We start from the raw sequence: 20369 nt of genomic DNA, 5'->3' as shown, positions 1-20369 counted from the left end.
ACTTGTATTTTCAGGCCTTTGACAAGGCGCTAAACATGAGGCTGCTTAATGAGAGCCCATGGAAAAAATACTCATGTAGAGAAGATTAGCTGACTGGCAGGAGGCAGAGTGGGAATAAAGGGGGTACTTTTCTGGTTGGCTACCAGTGACTAGTAGTGTTCCACAGGGGTCGATGTCGGGACAGCTTCTTTTCACCTTAAGTTAGTTGACCTGAATGACAGAATTGATGGCTTTGTGGCCAATTTTGTGGATGATATGAAGATGGATGGAGGGAAGGGTAGACTGCAGAAGGACTTGGATTGGGAGAATGGGCAAAGAAGTAGCAGATGGAATATAGTGTAGGGAAATGTGTAGTCATGCACTTTGGTAGAAGCAGTAACTGTGTAGATAGGGAGAAAACTCAAAAATCAGATGTGCATAGGTGCTTGGGAGTACTCATGCAGGATTCTCTACAAGTTAACTTACAGGTTGAGTTGGTGGTTAGGAGAGCAAATACCATGTTCAAAGTAAATTTATTATCAAGTACATATGTCACTGTATACAACCTTGTGATTTTTTTGCGGGCAGACACAGTAAATCCAAGTAACAGAATAGAATCCATGAAAGACTGCACTCAGCAGGATGGATGAACAACCAATGTGCAAAAGATGACGAGCTGCAAGTACTAAAGAAAATAATAACTTTGGACTAGATAAGTGCAGAACATTAAACATGAAAGTGCAATAGAGCTAGTAGAATATAAAACAGCAGCAGGATATGACAAGCAGTGGATAAATATGAAACAAGTATTTGGGATGTCAGCAAAACAAAGAAAATAGATCTGTGTGATAAAGGGAAAACTTGCAGCAGAATTTACTTCAAAAAAACTTTTAAAAAATCTGCCAAGCAGAGCTCAATAGTAAAATCTACAACAAGTACAATAAACAATTTTGCTATACCATATTTCCGTATTCTTTTGGTATAATATCTTGGTCCAAAACCAATCTTGAAAACTTACAAAGAAAATTAAGAACTGAAATGACAGATTTTAGAAGACAGAGTGTACACTCAAACACACTTAGATTAACACTACCTAGGACAGCAGTAGGAAGAGGAATTACAGACATAAGTTTACACCACAGTCAGATAGCACTTCTAAGGTTACATTTTCATCAAAGAGAAAAAAAGATTCAGCACTCCATGTGAGCATATGCAATTCTAACAAGTACTCACTACTAAATGTAAATGAATATACAACCCAGAAAAATGAAGAAATTATCACACTAGAAGAGAAGTTCTTCTAGAAGAAGGACATGACCCTCCATAGATGACATCCCCACAATCTGAGCAGACTATTTGTTGATAAGGAAGCATCAAATACCTGGCTCAGAGTTGGAGATTTCCTCCCATAAACAGAGGTTCCTTATGGCAATACAGGAACCGGTGGTTAACACAAAAAAAATCAGAAATACATGATAAAAGATCAACAAATTCAAGACAATAAATGCAGAATATGCCAAGAGAATCAAGGAACAATCCAACGCATTGCAGGATCCTGCAGCAGTTTTAACTCAATCTGATTATTTACACAGGTGCAATGAAATGGCAAACATCATTCATCAAAACCTTGCTTAAGCTGATACCGATTTAGTTTCTAAACTGACCCAACAAGGGCCGAAAGATCCACCCCATCTTTCAACCAACATAACAAATATCTAATATTAACTGCCCAATAGTAAAATCTGAAATTAGGTAATGCTAACCCGCCTTCCTTTTTTGTCTTCTGTAAATATATTTTACCTAACCTGGGATTTTTATTCTGCCATATATATGAAGAAATTTTAGAGTCAACATTAGTAAAAAAAAAAGATTTCGGGATAAAAATTGGTTTCGCTTGAAAAATATATAAAAACTTAGGTAAAATAACCATCTTAATAGCATTAATCCTACCTATTAGGGATAAAGATAAAGGTGACCACTTAGTAAACAAACCTTTAATCTGATCAATTAAGGGTAAAAAATTAAATCTAAATAAATCTTTATGGTTTTTTGTGATTTTGATCCCTAAATAAGTAAAAGAATCATTAACTAATTTAAAAGGTAAATTTCCATAAATTGGGACCCATTTATTCAGAGGAAACTGGGTTCTATTTTAGGGACTTCTCTCCCTTTTGCTCTTTCTAAATTGCCAAAACGAATTGACAACTCGATAGTTAAACATACTTTGCGTATATGGTTTCAATTTCGGAGATTTTTTGGGTTGACTCAATTCGTTTTAAATAGTCCTATTGTATTTAATTGTTTTTTCCACCCTTCCATTATAGATCAAGCTTATTCGGCTTGGAAAACTAAGGGATTACTAAGATTTTCTGATTTATTTTTAGACAATTGTTTCATGTCTTTTGAGCAATTATCCAACAAATATAACTTGCCTAGATTTCATTTGTTTAGATACTTACAGATTAGACATTTTTTAAGTTCTGTACTCCCTACGTTTCCAAATTTTGTGCCTTCAGATATTTTGGAGAGTTTATTTGAATTAGACCCTTTTCAAGAAGGGCTTATTTCAAAACTTTATAATATAATTATGAAGATACGTTCAGAGCCTTTTTATAAGACTAAAAAGGATTGGGAAAGAGAGCTTAGTCTTAGTATTTCTAGTGAGAATTGGGATAGAATTCTTCAATTAGTTAATACATCATCGTTATGTGCCAAGCATTCATTAATACAATTTAAGGTCGTACATAGGGCCCATATGTCCAAGGATAAATTAGCTCATTTTTACTCTCATATTAGTCCTATTTGTGATAGATGTCATTCTGAAATTGTGTCTTTAACTCGTATGTTTTGGTCTTGTTCATTTTTGGAGAAATATTGGAAAGATATTTTTGATATTATTTCTGCGGTTTTGAATATTGATTTACAACCTCATCCTATTACCTCAATTTTTGGTTTACCAATGTTAGACTCACTGCATTTATCTTCTGCCCGTCGAATGATTGCATTTCTAACTCTGATGGCTAGAAGATCTATATTGTTGAATTGGAAGGAAATTAATCCTCCCACTGTATTTAATTGGTTCTCTCAAACTATGTTATGTTTAAATTTAGAAAAAATTAGAAGTGGTACTTTTGAGACTTCTATTAAATTTGAAAAGTTATGGAGACCATTTATTCAACATTTTCATATGATGTAATATGACCCTGTGCCAAGTTCATTTGATTTCCCAGCTTTTAGCTTATGTATGTTGAGAGGACCGGAAGTGACGGCATTGATGAATATTTATTTTTGTGAGATATTATAAACAGCCCCTTTTTTTTCTCTCTTTCTTTTTTTTGCTTCTTTTTTCTTCTATATTAGTTATTAGATTAGCTAGTTTTGCATTATATATTTTTTTCTTTTTTCTGTTTTCTTTATATCATATATTACGAAATATTTAGACTTACCATGTTCATACATATATTGTATGGCTTACGTCTTGGTAAACTCATTTATTTTGTAACTATTATGTATGTTTTTTTTCATCTGTAATGGAATTTGTATGTTGGTAATTTCTTTATCAATATATCATTTGTATTCTGTCCATATTACTAATATTAATAAAAAGATTTAGAAAGAAAGAAAAACCTTGCTTTAAAATACAAACTTATAAAATACATCATATCTTACTGTAAATACAAGCCTGATCCAGTTTTAGGGTTAGAGTCCCACAAATCGGACTACAACTGATTTCATTATTACATATAAGATGATCTGTCATAACTATCTGGATATAATATTACAGGATAAGTAAGCAAGACAACTTGATAGCTATAACTATCCAAATGCACATTACATACAAAAATCAATAAGTGAAATCACCGGAAATATGCTGAATTAGGAGGAGTTTGAAAGATTATAGAACATAAACATCTTCCAGCAGTAATATCTACCACTGGTATCACCCAAAAGTCACTACACAATAGCATTAAACAACTAGGCTGACACAGAAATATTTATGTAAATCTCCAGAAAGCCATAATGCTAAACACCACAGACATGAGAAAATCTACAGATATTGGAATCCAAAGCAACATGTACACAATGCTGGAGGAACTCAGCGGGCCAGGCAGCATATGTGGAAAAGTGTAAACAGTCAACTTGCCACTGTACAGTCCTGATGAATGGTCTTGGCCCATTAGGTCAATTGTTTATGCTTTTCCATAGGTGCTGCCTGACCTGTTGAGTTTCTCCAGTCTTGTGTGTATGTGATACTAAATACCACTAAATAGCCCAAAGACTCCTTGCAGTTTTTTTAAATGAATGTGCTTGATTAAGCCTGTACCTCAGGTTTTAATAGCTCGCCCCAAGGAAAAAAAATAAAACAATAAATAAGCAATAAATATCAGGATCATGAGATGAAGAGCCCTTAAAAGGGCTTCTATAGGTTGTAGGTCTGTGAAGTTATCCCCATAGTTTTTAAAGTTGAGGTATTTACTGTTCCTGAACCTGGTGTGGGTCCTGAGGATCCAATATAACCTTTCTGATGGCAGCAGAGAAGAAGAGAGCAGAGCCTGGATAGTGGGAGTCCTTGATAATGAATGGTGCTTTCCTACAGCAGCACTCTGTGTAGATGTGCTCAGTAGTAGGGATGACTTTATCTGTGATAAACCGGGCTGTATCTACTACTATTTGTTGGATTTTCCATTCAACCAATCAATATACTCTACATATCTATGGAAATATTTCAAAGTTTTAGATAGGTTTGCAAAGATTCAGCATACTAACAAGGTAGAGGTCCTGCATTGCTTTCTTAGAAATGGCACTTGCTGGGCCCAGGACAGATCCTCTGAGATGATAGCCCTGAAGAGTTTAAAGTTCTTGACCTTATCCAGCTCTGATACTCCAATGAGGACTGGTTCATGGGCCTCCGGTTTCCTCCTGAAGTCAATAATCAGCTCTTTAGTCTTGTTGACATTGAGTGAGAGGTGGTTGTTGTGGCACCACTCACCCAGATTTTCAATCCCCCTCCCATGAATTACCACCTTTGAGTCGACCAATACCAGTGGTGTCAGCAAACTTAAATATGGCATTGGGGCTGTCCTTAATCAACAGTCATAAATGTAAAGCAAGTAGAGCAGAGGGCTAAGCACACCGCCTTGGGATGCTCCTGTGCTGATGGAGATACTTTTGCCAGTCCAGACTGGCCAAGGTTGGCTAGTCATGACATTGAGGATCCAGTTGCTCAAGGAGGTATTGAGGCCAAGGTCTTGAAACCTATTGATTAGCTTTGAGCGGGTGATAGTATTAAATGCTGAACTGTAGTTGATGAAGAGCATACTGATATATGCACCTTCACTGTCCAAATGTTCTCTATGTTTAAGGGTTCAGTTAAGAGCCAAGGAAATGGCATCTCCTGTGGGACTGTTATGACGGTAGTCAAAATGGAGTGGATCCAAATCACTTCTCAGGGAAGAGTTAATGTTTCATCACCAACCCCTCAAAGCACTTCATCACAGTGGATGTCTATGCTACTGGGCTATAGTAATTGAGGCAGATTACCATTTTCTTTGGCAATGATATAATTGAAACCTGCTTGAAGCAGGTGGGTGTGTGCCTCAAACAGCCGAAGCAAGAGGTTAAAGAAGTTGCTGAACAATCCGGCCACTTGTTCAGTACAAGTCTTTAGTATTCAGCCAGGTATCCCATCTGGGCCTGATGCTTTCTGTGGGTACACCCTCCTGAAGGATGCTCTCAGGTCAGCCTCAGAGACTGAAGTCACAGGGTCATCGGGGACTGTGGGAGTTCGTGAAGGTACCACCATGTTTCGACAGTCAAAGCGAGCATTGAAGCCTTGTTGTCACCTATGCTGCTTGATTAGCATTCATTTTGAGGACTAGAATATAAGAGCAAGGATGTAATGCTGAGGCTTTATAAAAGACAATGGTAGACTGCACTTGGAGTATTGTGAGCCGTTTTGGGCCTTTTATCCAAGAAAAGATGTGCGGCCATTGGAGAGGGTCCAGGGGAGGTTCACAGGAATGGTTCCGGGAATGAAAGGGTTAATGTGGGAGCAGTGTTTGGCTCTGGGCCTCTACTCACTGGAGTTCTGAAGGATGAGGTGGGATCTTATTGAAACTTATCAAGTATTGAACAGCCTAGATAGAGTGGATATGGAGTGAATGTTTCCTATAGTGGGTGAGTCTAGGACCAGAGTGTAGAGCCTCTGAATAGAGGGGCATCCATTTAGACCAGAGATGAGTAGGAATTTCTTTAGCCAGAGAGTAGTGAATCTGTGGAATTTATTGCCACGGATGGCTGTGGAGGCCAAATCATTAAATATATTTCAAGTGGAGGTTGATAGGTTCTTGATTAGTCAGGGTATCAAAGGTTACAGAGAGAAGGCAGGAGAATGGGGGTTGACAGGGATAATAAATCAGCAATGGTGGAATGGTGGAGCAGACTCATTGGGCTAAATGGCCTAATTCTGCTCTGTCTTACGGTATAAAATGCGTTGACTGAAAGCTAACATAGTCCAAGGCATGCTGTTACACGCCTCATTTGTTTCTTCCTGTATTGGTACGCCGTTGGCTAAAATCTGTACATTCATAAAGTATACTAAATTATCAAACACTCTCAAATCTTTTACTTAAAAATGAGAAGTGAAAGAGGAGCATGAAAATACTGCCACCTGCTGCTTTCCACACACCATAACTTAAATCTAGTGAAGTGTTAAAATATTTTTGCTAAAACCTAGAATTCCTTAGCAGTTCTGTGGGAGCTCCTTCACAAAAAGGACCACAGCAGTTTACCTTGACAGCTTAGCTGCAGCTCCTTGTGCTGACAGCTGATGGCCGGCACACCCAGGGTTCCGAAAGAAGTGGCTGTAAAGATTGTGGAGACATTATTAGTGATTTTCAAAAACCACTAGATCCTGGAATGGTTCTGGAGAATTGGAAAATTGCAAATGACACTCCAGTCTTAAGAAGGGAGGGAAGCAAAAGGCAGGAAATTAAAGATCAGTCATCCTGACCTCAGTGGTTGCCAAGATTTTAGAGTTGATTATTAAGGATGGGGTTTCGGGGTACTAAGAGTCAAACAATAAAATAGGCTGAAGTCAGCATGGTTTCCGTAAGGGGAAATCTTGCCTGACAGAGCTGTTGGGATTATTTGAGGAAATAACAGGTAGGATAGTCAAAGGTAAATCAGTGGATTTACTTGGATTTTCAGAAGGCTCTTGACAAGGTGCTGATCATGAGGCTGCTAAACAAGATAAGAGCTCATGGTATTTCAGGAAAGATCCTAGCATAGATAGAAAATTGGCTGACAGAAAACAAAGAGTAGGAATATAGGGGCCTATTTCTGTTTGGCCTTGAGTGATAAATGGTGTTCCGCAGGGTTTGGTTTTGTTGTGCTACTTTTCATATAGGTTAATAATCTAGCTAATGTCTGTGTGGCCAAGTTTATGGACGATACAAAGGTGGAGAGGCAGACCGTGGTAAGGAAGCTGAGTCTGCAGAGAGTATTGACAGATTAGGAGAATGGGCAAAGAAGTGGCAAATGGAATGCTTTGTAGGGAGGAATATGGTTGTGCACTTTGCTAGAAAGAATGCATAGACTATTTTCTAAGTGGGGAGTGAACTCTGAGAGGTACAGAGAGACATCAGAATCCTAGTGCAAGATTCCATAAAGGTTTACTTGCAGGTTGAGTCGGTAGTCAGGAAGGCAAATGCAATGTTGGCATGCATTTCAAGTGTATTATAATATAAAAGCAAAGACGTAATAATGCTTAATTGTGGTCACACCAGAATTGGAGCATTGAGTGGTTTTTGGCCCCCTGTCCAAGAAGATATGCTGGCACTGGGGAAAGTCCAGAGGAGGTTCACAAGAGTCGAGAATGAGAGTATAACATGCATTTGACGGCTCTTGGCCTGTACTTGCTGGAGTTTAGAAGAATGAGGGGGATCTCATTGATCCCTACCAAATATCAAAAGGACTAGATAAGAGTACATGTGCAGAGGATGTTTCCAATTGTAGGAGAGTCTGGTGTAGGATTTTAGAAACGTAGAAATCTCAGAGCGTTCCAGGCCCTTTGGCCCACAATATTGTGCTGGCCATGTAACCTACTCTAGAAACTGCCTTGAATTTCCTTACTGCATAGCCCTCTACTTTACTAAGCTCCATGTAGTGATCTAAAAGTCTCTTATAGTGTATTCCATGCACACACCACTCTCTGTGTGGGGAAAACTTACATCTGATATCCCCCTTGTACCTACTTCCAAGCACCTTAACATTATGACCCTCCCCTCATGTTAGCCATCTCAGCCCTGGGGAAAAAGCCTCTAACTATCCCACACAATCAATGCCTTTCATCATCTTATACACCTCTATCAGGTCACCTTTCATCCTGTGTCGATCCAAGGAGAAAAGGCTAAGTTCACTCGACCTATTTTCATGAGGTATGCTCCCCAATCCAGGCAACATCCTTGTAAATCTTCTCTGCACTGTCTGTATAGTATCCACATTCTTCCTTTAATGTGACCAGAACTGAACACAGTCCTCCAAAAGGCGTCTAACTAAGGTCTTGTATAGCTGTAACATTACCTCACAGCTCTTGAACTCAATCCCACGGTTAATGAAGGCCAACACACCATATGCCTTTGTAGTAACTTTTTGTGAATAAAACGTGAGAGTCATTTTATGTGTTCAGCAAAAGCTGCAGCCCTTTCCTTCCATTACGAACAAACCAAAAGCACTTGTCTTATATGGACGTCATTACATCAGACACAGTTTCTTAAAGTAAACACAACGACTCAGTGTAGGTGTTTGTGAATTATGTAGAATAGTTTCTATAAATAATGTGCGTTTTCTGTCACCCATTACATTACCTTATAAAAGCACTAGAGGGCACAGCCTTAGAATGGAAGAACATCACTGTAGAGCGATGAGGACTTTCTCGCTTGAGAGTAGCAAGTCTGTGGAATTCATTGCTATAAATGGCTGTTGAGGCCAAATTGTTGGGTGTATCTAAGGTGAAGTTTGATAGGTTTTTGATAAGAACGTCAAAGGTTATGGAGAGAAGGCGGGAAAATGGGATTGAGAAAGTAACTAAATCAGCCATGATCAAGAGCAGAGCAGTTTTGATGGGTTGAATGGCCTTGGCCTAATCCTGCTCCTGTCTTGGGGTCCTATGTGCAATTAAGAACAGGCAATAAATACTAGCCATGCAATTGTATGCACCTTGTTGAAAATAAATGAAGAAATTGATAACATTCACTTTGCATTATCAAATGTAACATTCAATATATAAATTAATTTCTGAGTTGATTACTTTTGGCTGTTGCAACTTGCATAGAATTAAACTATTTTCTTTTATTCCTGCAGGTCTTTTCAGGGATCTGATACTGGAGGAAATTCACCATCTTCAACTCTACCATCTCCTCAGATAAAAAATGTCAGTGAAAGTGAACTGAGTGCTTCTGCAGCTGAACTCCTGCAGGATTATATGATGACAGTAAGTTACTGTTCGAAGCATCAGAACACAGGCTTTGTAATGGTGTTTTTTCATAGTAATCTCACTTTGTAATCCATAATCTCATTGTCTTCAGCAATGATAATAAAGTTCTATTCAGTTCTGTTCTATTCGTGCTTGACCTCTGTTAAGGCCAGTAGAAATGCTTAAAATTGAACATCATCCCTGGAATATACCTTACAGAAATAAACATGGAATGCTTGTCTTGAATATGTATAGGTAAGCAGGGTGCAGAAAAGTGGCGTAGCTATTTGAGTTGTTGGCTTAGCTCCTGCAATCTGGGTTCAATTCTGACTTCTAGTGCTGTCTAGACATTATAATCCTAGAAATTGATATGAATCGTAAGTGATCTGAGCCCTTTAAAACTTTTTTTAACAATCATTTTATTGACAGCATGAGTATAACCACAGCGTTCAATTTGTAATTATCAATTGGGTACACATAAATGTACTGAAAATGCAATTTCATTGACAAAACAAAACTTTTAAATTATTAATTTTCTTGATATATTGACCAAATGGCTGTAACTATGTACAAATATTTGTTACATGTTCTGCTATTGTACTTGCAAAACATGGTGAACATTTAATTTAAAGAATTCCATGTGCACTAATTTTCTTTTGGGTTGATGTGCATAGGGTGGTGGTAGTTTGAGGGTAGGAATGCAGAAAGTTTGGAAATACACAACCTTTTGAAATAGTGACCAAACAACCACAGATATTCCAGAATTTACGCTGCTGCTAATTGATAAATTTGACCTTTGGCAGTAGCTCAGAAGCTTGATTGTTCTTTCAATCAACATTGAAGCAAATTATAAGTTTTAAAGTCCTTGGTTTTCTAGATTGAAAAATATCACTACCCACACCCATATTTTCTCTAATTTTATAATTATAGGAAAGTACCATTTGATAGCAGATCTCCACTCTGTAAACTCCAGGTTGAAAGGCATTCATAGTTTTATTCACTACCCAAAATACTGTTTTATCTTGTAAAATTTACTTGAAATATTTAACATTGTGTGGAATTTACAAATGTTTGAAAATATCGATGTAAATAGATGTACAGAGTTTTAATTGTAGCTCCAACAGCACGGCGTAGTCTGGATTTCATTTCTGTTGCTATCCTAAACTGTTAGCTGCACAATTTTGTAGTAAAGGGGAAACAGATGATCTGGTGAATGTTCAAGGGTGACACTAGATCAGCTGTCATTCTTTTATTAAATTCTGAATTTAAAAATTTGACAGCTTGGTAAGAAATACAGCAGATTCAAGTAATATGTTCAGGAACAATCTGATAGTTACCTGCATATATGATTATGTACTTGAGAATTAAGTTGCTGTGAATTATGTAAAACCTCTTTATTGCCTAATTCTTTGAAGATGTATTGTATAGTATTAGAATAGCATTTATTCAGATTGCTTCTGATTGTTAACTCTAATCCATTACTGTAATAATTGTGAACTGTGTTTTTGTAGTTGAGAACAAAGCTGACTTCTGAAGAAATCCAAAAGTTTGCTACGCTTCTGCATGAATATCGAAATGGTGCTTCAATTCATGAATTTTGCATTAGTCTTCGACAATTGTACGGTGACGGTAGAAAATTTCTATTACTTGGTAGGTTACCGATTAAATTCCAGGATTATTTGAGGTTTTCTAAAGCTTGAAAGTTTCAGTTGATGTAGCATCTATTATGTTACAAATTTCCACAGCCTTTTGTCAGTAGTTTTCTGATTTAGCTCTTAAAGGGCCTCGCAAAGGAGGTTCACCAGGTTGATTCCAGAGATGAGGGGGTTAGACTATGATCAGATATTGCAAATATACTTTTGGTGGGTATATTGTTTTTGATCTATGAAGGAGCTTTTCTGCAAAACTAACCTTTAAACTGATACTGAATATGTTGCTTGATTATGAAGATTAACTAATTCCTATGCCTTCAAATTTTTATAAATTGCATCTTAATGATTTTAACAATGCACTACATTTCTAACTTAGAACTGCCATATTATCTGTTAACTGTGCTTATTTATTGATTTGTCTTAAATTGATTTTGATTTTGGGCCCTCTGTTACTGGAAAGAGTCCCCACTTTTCTGTTACTACCTAAGACTGGCATTAGTATTTTTTTCAATGGAAACACAATCAGAATCAGGTTTAATATCACTGGCAAATATTGTGAAATTTGTTATTTTGCAGCCGTGGTATTACTATACATGATGATAAAAACTATAAATTGCAATATAAAATAAGTAGCACAGAAAGAGAAGGAAAGGTGAGGAGGTGCATATGAGTTCATTATCCATTTAGAAATCTGATGGTGGAGCAAAAGAAGCTGTTCCTGAAATATTGAATGTGTCTCTTCAGACTCCAGCACCACCACCTTGATGGTAGCATTGAGAAGGCAGCATGTTCTGGGTGCTGTGGGTTCTTAATGATGGATGCTACCTTTTTGAAGCATCGCCTTTTGAAGGTGATCACCGTGAACAATTTTTCCTTTGGCTCCTCCCACTTTCTCCAAACCTGACGGGTATACACATGGGGCCCAGCTATGCCTGCCTCTTCAGCTATGTAAAACATTCTGTGTTCAAAAACTTCCCTGGGTATGCTACCCACCTGTTCCTCCGCTACATTGACATCTGCATTGGCACTGCCTCATGCACCCATGCTGAGCTCGTCAATTTCATCAATTTTGCCTCTAATTTCAACCCTGCCCTTAAATTCACTAGGGTGCAAACTGTCAACCGATATCTTTTATAAACCATAGTTATCTGGATTCTACCTCTTCCTACCCTATCTCCTGTTAAAATGATATTCCCCTTTCCCAGTTTCTTCATCTCTATTGCATCTGTTCTCAGGACGTGCCTTTCCACTTCAGGGCATCAGAGGTGTCCCCCTCCTTTAAAGAACAGAGCTATTGATGCTGCCCTTGCCTCCATTTCCCATAAATTTCCCATACAGATCCACCATCTCCAAAGGGATCCTACCACTAAACTTATCTTTACCTCGCCCCACCCTCTGCTTTCTGCAGGGATAGCTTCCTCCATGATTCCTGTGTCCATTCATCCCTCTCCACTAATTTCCCTCCAGGCACTTATCCCTGCAAGTGGCAAAGTTCTATACCTGCCCGTACACCAACTCCCTCACCTCCATTCAGGGCCTCAAATGGACCTTGCAGTGAGGCTACACTTCACCTGTGAAACGGTTGGCGTTGTCTATTGTGTCCAGTGCTCCCAAGGCTGCCTCTTTTACATAGGTGAGACTCGCCGTAAATTGGGTGACTGCTTCATCAAACACTTCTGCACCATCTGCCACAAGCAGATTATGGCAAAATATTTTAGTTCCCATTCCTGCTCCACTGTTGATTCTATGGCCTCCTCTTACGCCAAGTCAAGGCCACCCTCAGAGTGGAGGAGCTACACTTTATATTCCACTTGATGGTATAAATATCGATTTCTTCTTCCAGTGAACATGATTCTCCTCCCCCCGCCCCATTCCCCATTCTGAACTTCCACTTCTCACCTGCCTACTATGAAAGGAAGCTAGCAAAGAGGATATTAAAAGCTTTTTCAAGTATATAAAGGAGTAAAAGACAGGTGAGAGTAGATATAGGACCGATAGAAAATTATGCTGGAGAAATTGTAACAAGAGATAAGGAGATGGCGGAGGAGCTGAATGAGTATTTTGCATCAGTCTTTACTGAGGAAGACATCAGCAAGGATGTCAGGGAAGGGAAATATGTGCAGTCACAATTACGACAGAGAAAGTACTCAGGAAGCTGAATAGTCTAAAGGTAGATAAATCTCCTGGACCAGATGGAATGCACCTTCATGTTCTGAAGGAAGTAGCAGCGGAGATTGCGGAGACTTTAGCAATGATCTTTCAAAAGTCTATAGATTCTGGCCTGGTTCCGGTGGATTGGAAGATTGCAAATGTCACTCTGCTATTTAAAAAGGGGGCAAGGAAGCAAAAAGGAAATTATGGACCTGTGAGCTTGACATCGGAGGTTGGGAAGTTGTTGGAGTCGATTGTCAAGGATGAGGTTATGAAGTACCTGGAGGCATATGACAAGATAGGTAGAACTCAGCATGGTTTCCTTACAGGAAAATCCTGCCTGACAAATCTAGTGCAATTTTTTGAGGAAATTACAAGTTGGCTAGACAAGAGAGATGCAGTGGATGTTGTGTATTTGGATTTTCAGAAGGCCTTTGACAAGGTTCCACACATGAGGCTGCGAAACAAGATAAGAACCCATGGAATTACGGGAAAGTTACATACGTGGATAGAACGTTGGCTGATTGGCAGGAAACAGAGAGTGGGACTAAAGGGATCCCATTCTGGTTGACTGCCGGTTACCAGTGGTGTTCCACAGGGGTCCGTTTTAGGGCCGCTTTTTACGTTGTATATGAACGATTTGGATTATGGAATAGATGGCTTTGTGGCTAAGTTTGCTGATGATACAAAGATAGGTGGAGGGGCCGGTAGTGCTGAGGAAACAGAGTCTGCAGAGAGACTTGGATAGATTGGGGGAATGGGCAAAGAAGTGGCAAATGAATTACAGTGTTGGAAAGTGTACGGTCATGCACTTTGGTAGAAGAGATAAATGGGCAGACTATTATTTAAATGGAGAGAGAATTCAAAATTCTGAGATGTAACGGGACATGGGAGTCCTCGTGCAGGATACCCTTAAGGTTAACCTTCTGGTTGAGTTGGTGGTGAAGAAGGTGAATGCCATGTTGGCATTCATTTCTAGAGGAATAGAATATAGGAGCAGGGATGTGATGTTGAGGCTCTATAAGGCACTGTTAAGACCTCACTTGGAATACACTTGGAATACTTGTGTGCAGTTTTGGGCTCCTTATTTAAGAAAAGATGTGCTGACATTGGAGTGGGTTCAGAGAAGATTCACTAGAATGATTCCAGGAATGAGAGGGTTAACATATGAGGAATGTTTGACCGCTCTTGGATTGTACTTGGAGTTTAGAAGAATGTGAAAGGACCTCAGAAACATTTCGAATGTTGAAAGGCATGGACAGAGTGGATGTGGCCAAGTTGTTTCCCATGATGGGGGAGTCTAGTATGAGCGGACATGACTTGAGGATTGCAGGGCACCCATTCAGAACAGAGATGCGAAAAAATTTTTTAGCCAGAGGGTGGTAAATCTATGGAATTTATTGCCACGGGCGGCAGTGGAGGTCAAGTCATTGGGTGTATTTAAGGCAGAGATTAATAGGTATCTGAGTAGTCATGGCATGAAAGGTTATGGTGAGAAGGCGGGGGAATGGGACTAAGGGGGAGATTGGATCAGCTCATGATGAAATGGCAGATCAGACTCAATGGGCTGAATGGCCAACTTCTGCTCCTTTGTCTTATTGGCTCTTCATTCAACGCTGGAACACTTGCAAAGCCAAGATGCATCAGGATGCTCTTTATCCACTACAGTTTAGTATTCAATACCATCATCCCCTCAAAACTAATCAATAGGCTCCAAGACATTGGTCTCAATATGTCCCTGTGCAGTTGATCCTTGATTTCCTCGCTTGCAAACCCCAATCAGTTTGGATTAACAACAACATCTCCACGATCTCCTATCAGCACAGATGTGCACCACAAAACTGTGTGCTTCAACCCTTGCTTTACTTGCTTTACACTTAAGACTGTGGTTAAGCAGAGCTCCAGTACTGTATTCAAGTTTGCTGATGGCCCCACTGTTGCAGGCTGAAACAAAGGTGGTGAAAAGTCAGGAATATAGGAAGGAGATTGAAAATCTGGCTGTGGTACCATAACAGCGACAATCTCTTACTCAATGTCAGCAAGACCAAGGAACCGATTATTGACTTCGGGAAAAAGAAACCAGAGGTCCATGAGACAGTTCTCATCAGAAGATTAGAGGTGAAGGAAGTCAGCACTTCAGATACCTTGGTGTTATTACTTTGCAGGACCAGTCCTGGGCCTAGTGCGTAAGTGCAATTATGAAGAAAGCACAGCAACATTTCTACTTCGATTTGGCATGACATCTAAAACCTTGATAAACTTCTATAGATGTGTAGTGGAGAGTATATTGACTGACTGCATTGCAGCCTGGTAGGGAAACACCATTGCCCTTAAACAGAAAATTCTACAAAAAGTAATAGATACAGCTCAGTCTATTACAGTAAAGCCCTCCCTACTATTGAGCACATCTACATGAAATGTTGCAGGAAAGCAGCATACATCATCAGTGACCCCACCCCCCCACCACCACCCAGGACATGGTCTCTTCTCAGTACTACCATCAGTAAGACAGTCCAGGAGCTTCAGGACTCACACCACTACATTCAGGAACAGTTATTACCCCTTTGATCATCAGGCTCTTGAACCAAAAGGGATAACATTACTCAATTTCATTTGCCCCATCATTGAAATGTGCCCACAACCTATGGATTCACTTTCAAGGACTCTTTATCTCATGTTCTAGATATTTATTACTTATTTATTTATGATTAAAAACTATGAACAACCATCAATTCCCGTAAATCAGGTGTATTTAGAATATCCAAGCATCTGGTTATTAGGCTCTGATTTACTCTAAATTGTTTTAATTTCTGATGGCAGCATTTTAATTATTTTTAAATACTCACATTATGTTTTCTAGGGCTCCGACCTTTCATTCCAGAAAAAGACAGCTTACACTTTGAAAACTTTCTAGAAACCATTGGTGTCAAAGATGGACGGGGCATTATTACAGACAGTTTTGGCCGATGCAGAAGGACTTTAAGTAATGCATCCAATTCAACCACCAATGGCAATGGAGCAACTGCAGGCTCAGATGATCAATCAGTGCCTTCCGAAGGTGATGAATGGGACAAAATGATCTCTGACATTAGCCATGATATTGAGGCCCTTGGTTGCAGTATGGATCATGATTCATCTTGAAAAATGAAATATTTGCACATCCTGTTAATGGCCTTCAAGACTTCTTTCTTATACAGATGTGTTAATGAAGTTTACTACAATGTGAATATTTAAATGAATTGTTAAAACATTTCTACAAAATGAAGAACATGAAATCATGCCATATAACTTTTTTATTGTAGATAATATTGCATATTTGTATTCAAACCTTTTTGTAACAGTAGTTGTTAGGCTTGATTGTTCCACTAGTGGGCAAGACCTTCCTGGTCCTATCACACGGTTTTGTACCCCATCTGCACAAGGTTACATAGTACAGTATACTGTGATGTCAGGGATGATTCAATACCATTCTGAACAGAATTCCAGTTTTTCTTCTGTCACTCTAACAATTTGAATGTCCCTACTTTATAGCATATATGCAGCTTGATGCTCCCTGTGTCAGCTTTTAAACTGTACACTTCATCTGCATATGACTGCACATAAAACGTAACTATAAATTTGTCTGAGTGTGACCAAAATAGGCAATGTATTATTTCCTTGGGGAAGATGCAAGAGAGTTGGCGTACCATTAAGGGAAAAATGATTTGTACTTGCACACTGCTGCAATGCATTATCATTAGTGCGTACGACTTTTTTTAAAATCTTCAATTAGCTAAGTTTTTTTGGGAGGTGCCAGGATGTTGCAGTAGACTTGGCATTCTGCTGCTAGTCAGGTGCTTTAAGAATTTCTGCAAAAGTGTATTTTCCTTCAATATCAATATTTATCTCCCGATTTTTAAAAGGAAATTGTTATTGTGATATTACATTAGGACTCATTTTCTTCAACACAAAAATAATAGGGTACACCACAGTGGTGTGTCTGCATATTGATACTTTTTTAAACTGTCCTGTATATTTATGCACACCCAATGCAAATATTTTTAAAAGTCAAAATGACATTCTAAAAACGACTATTCAATCATGACTGATCTGTTACATGCTGCTTTGTTGTCATCTAATGAAAACTGAAGTGAAGAATAAATTTGTCATGAAACTACAGCAAATAACTTTAAAACTTGGATAGTTGTCCTTTTGGGTGCTGTATATAGATTGCATATGAATGATGCCTTCACCCATTTTAATTCTGCAAATTTATTTATTGGAATCCTCCAGGATTTTATACCATTGCATGTATTGTATTGTTAATTGTATGTGACATTGTGCAGTGGACAGACTGTGTGAAATCTTTGTGTAGCATGTAATCCCAGTAAACCTCAATCTGAATTAATGGGTTTTACAAGTAAAACCAGTATAATGGTCCTTGGAGCCACTTGCTTTCTTGTAAGGACTGGTTGTGGATGTTTCAATAGCCCATCTGTTGTTTTGGCATGAAGTCATTTAGTAGTATTTTAATTGTATTCCTGAGTTGTAAGCTCAATTGCAATATGCTACTATATCAGTATAATTGTTTTTGGAGTTATTGTCCTATAATTAGTGTCATGTTTAAAATTTTGAGTTCAATGCCAGTGACATTTGTTCTGGTAAACTGTATTTTTGGTTCCCAGTCTAGATGTTAAACATTAATTGCATGTACCCAAGATAGTGGAAGTCTGAGGTGTGTGTGTGTGGAGGGGGGTGTACAGTATAATTGCAGCAATCACCTTCTATTAAATTTTGAAAGGGAATTGGGGAAGTACAGCTGTGTCTTAGTGAAAGATATCAAATATAGGGAAATGTAGGGAATGTTGTGGGATGTGACAGGAGTAATCAAGCACATAGCCCACTCTAAGAATATTAGAGTTAGTTTTTGTCCTCATCAAATGACATTGAGATACTACTTTGGCTACATTGAGGTTGAAATCACTTGTAATCTTAAACTTGCACAATACTTGCCAAATTATATTGGCCAGAATTTTGCAGCAAGACCTGACCTAAAACCTTCTGATAAGTAAGCAGCCAAATTATCTCATAGATACATTATTGAAGTCTGTAAAAATGTACTTGATTATTGGCAGCTGCATTGGAGGTTTGCATTCTCAATCAAAAATAGGTAGAAATTCCAAAATGCCAGTTCTGAGGAGTTGGCCCATCATTTGCTGTCACAGAAACTGGTCCTTTATGTATAAGAACTGTATTTAAAAAGTTATGATCTTTTATACATTGTGTTTAAATTTTAAGCTTGATGAGGCACTAAACAAATCCCATGTAGTTTTATGAAGTTTTAGCCATTGTTTTCAATCTGTAGACTGAACTATGATAGAGGGAATGATTGGCCATTTGAGTGAAAAGTGCTGCAATCTGTTATTAGTTACATGGATCAAACATTTGGTCTATTTGTGCACTGTCAGCTGAATTGTCTGATGGTACTGAAATTTAAAGTTAAGTTCAGGATTCTGACCCAGATATGCATCATGGAAATGCAGTATAATAGCACTCACCAAAACCTCCTTTCTGTAGTCACTCATGGTATTTGTATTATAGCTTGATCATACATCTACTTCCATGCCAGTTTTAGTCCTTTTGCATGGGCTACAGTAATTCACTTGCTTTCTTTTATTTTTCCAGCAAACATCTACTACACATGTCCCAATTCAATTAATTGGTGGGCAAGGAAGAAATAAAAGCCATGTCACAAATTTTTGTTTTGAAATATGTGCTACAAAGCGATGCTTTACGTGTAATTTTACTTCTTACCAGTTAGAAATGGAACCACTGTAGAGAAGTATGACGACTTGGCAACTGAAGTTGAGTTTTCTTGATGTTTCCAAGATTAGCAGTATTATAGTTGCAGTCATTGCAAGGTATGTCCTTTGGATGACACCAGAAACTAAGTTGTTTTGAAATGTACACTTTGGTCAGTGATGCATACAAATATGTCTTAATTCAAACTTTTATTTCCTATGCATTTAGCTGCAACATCCATTATCCATTTAGCACAATATTCAGGTAAAAAAAAATTATCTGACCATGGAGAGCATAATTCCTTTCAGCATATAGCAATGCTATATTCTAGTTTAGGTCGAATGCATATTTATTTTGGGGTCTATTTATGTCAAATTATTTTAATAAATTTTTCATCTTTGCAGTATTCCTGTGTAGGAATTGTTTCAACTGCATATTTTGCCTTTTATTAAAACATTTTTAATCCATGTTGTTAACATTGCTCCATTTTAAAGAAGAATTCTTACCTCTAAATTTTCTGTCTCATGATTTAGTTTGTGTTAATGGTCAGTATTGATGTGTATTGTACATCCATAGCATAGTTTTTGGTGTGATGTTTTTGCAGTAATTGCTTTACATTTCAGTTCAGATATTAATTGCACACATTCACAACTGAGATGAAGGTTGTCATAAATCAAATATATCATGTACACTGACAAAGATTAAAAAGATTTCACTTTGCAATTTGTGATATGCAATTTTATGAGAATAGTTATTTTGCATCTGAGCTGTCCAAAAATTATCTGCAGCTAAACAAAATCCATCTTGATAGTTGGATCCATTCTACTGATAAATTGTCTGAACTCTATTCCCCATTTCCAAATTAAGATATTTCTGTGCAAACAAGTTGTGGCCCCTCCTATACCTGTTTCTTTTTTCATGGAATACATGGAACATTTTGCCTCAGTCTTGTCTTAATTATGTTTTTGAATACATTATCTGTGCTGCTACTTCCTGGCTAGAGTGTACACATTGACTAGCTTCAACCATCTTTGGCCTCTTAACAATTTTCAACTTCTGTTTTCTCTGACATTACCATATTATCAGCAATATTTATAGCCGTCTTTGAAATAGTTTCTAACATGATTAGCCAAGGATTCCCTTCAATTGATAAATTCAATTCTGGATGCTCACTGCTTTCCTTGTGTCACGTTACTAAGGGTATGCTTGTCTTTGCGTTCTATTTATTTTAGTTTGTGTAACACTCCCATCAAACCTTCATTGACCTCTTCTCAATATTCTTTAAGGGCCTGTACCCCTGGATGTTGCAGATCACCCAATACCCACTCGCC

General features: G+C 38.1%; 1 protein-coding gene across 3 annotated transcripts in view; it reads left to right on the top strand.

The window, feature by feature from the left end:
* Positions 1 to 20027, top strand: part of ccm2 (CCM2 scaffold protein) — a 94770-nt gene extending 74743 nt beyond the window's left edge. For all 3 annotated transcript variants that reach the window (XM_059981650.1, XM_059981652.1, XM_059981651.1), the window contains 3 exons: positions 9343 to 9472; positions 10966 to 11104; positions 16118 to 20027. In XM_059981650.1, the coding sequence (XP_059837633.1) occupies positions 9343 to 9472; positions 10966 to 11104; positions 16118 to 16398 (550 nt within the window). In that variant the 3' untranslated portion in view covers positions 16399 to 20027. The remainder of the gene's footprint in view (positions 1 to 9342; positions 9473 to 10965; positions 11105 to 16117) is intronic.
* Positions 20028 to 20369: the final 342 nt, after the last annotated feature.

The sequence above is a fragment of the Hypanus sabinus genome, chromosome 10 (genome assembly GCF_030144855.1).
Source record: "Hypanus sabinus isolate sHypSab1 chromosome 10, sHypSab1.hap1, whole genome shotgun sequence".
NCBI lineage: Eukaryota > Metazoa > Chordata > Chondrichthyes > Myliobatiformes > Dasyatidae > Hypanus > Hypanus sabinus.
The sequence above is the reverse complement of the archived record's forward strand: the minus strand, read 5'-3'. Positions and strand labels throughout refer to the sequence as shown.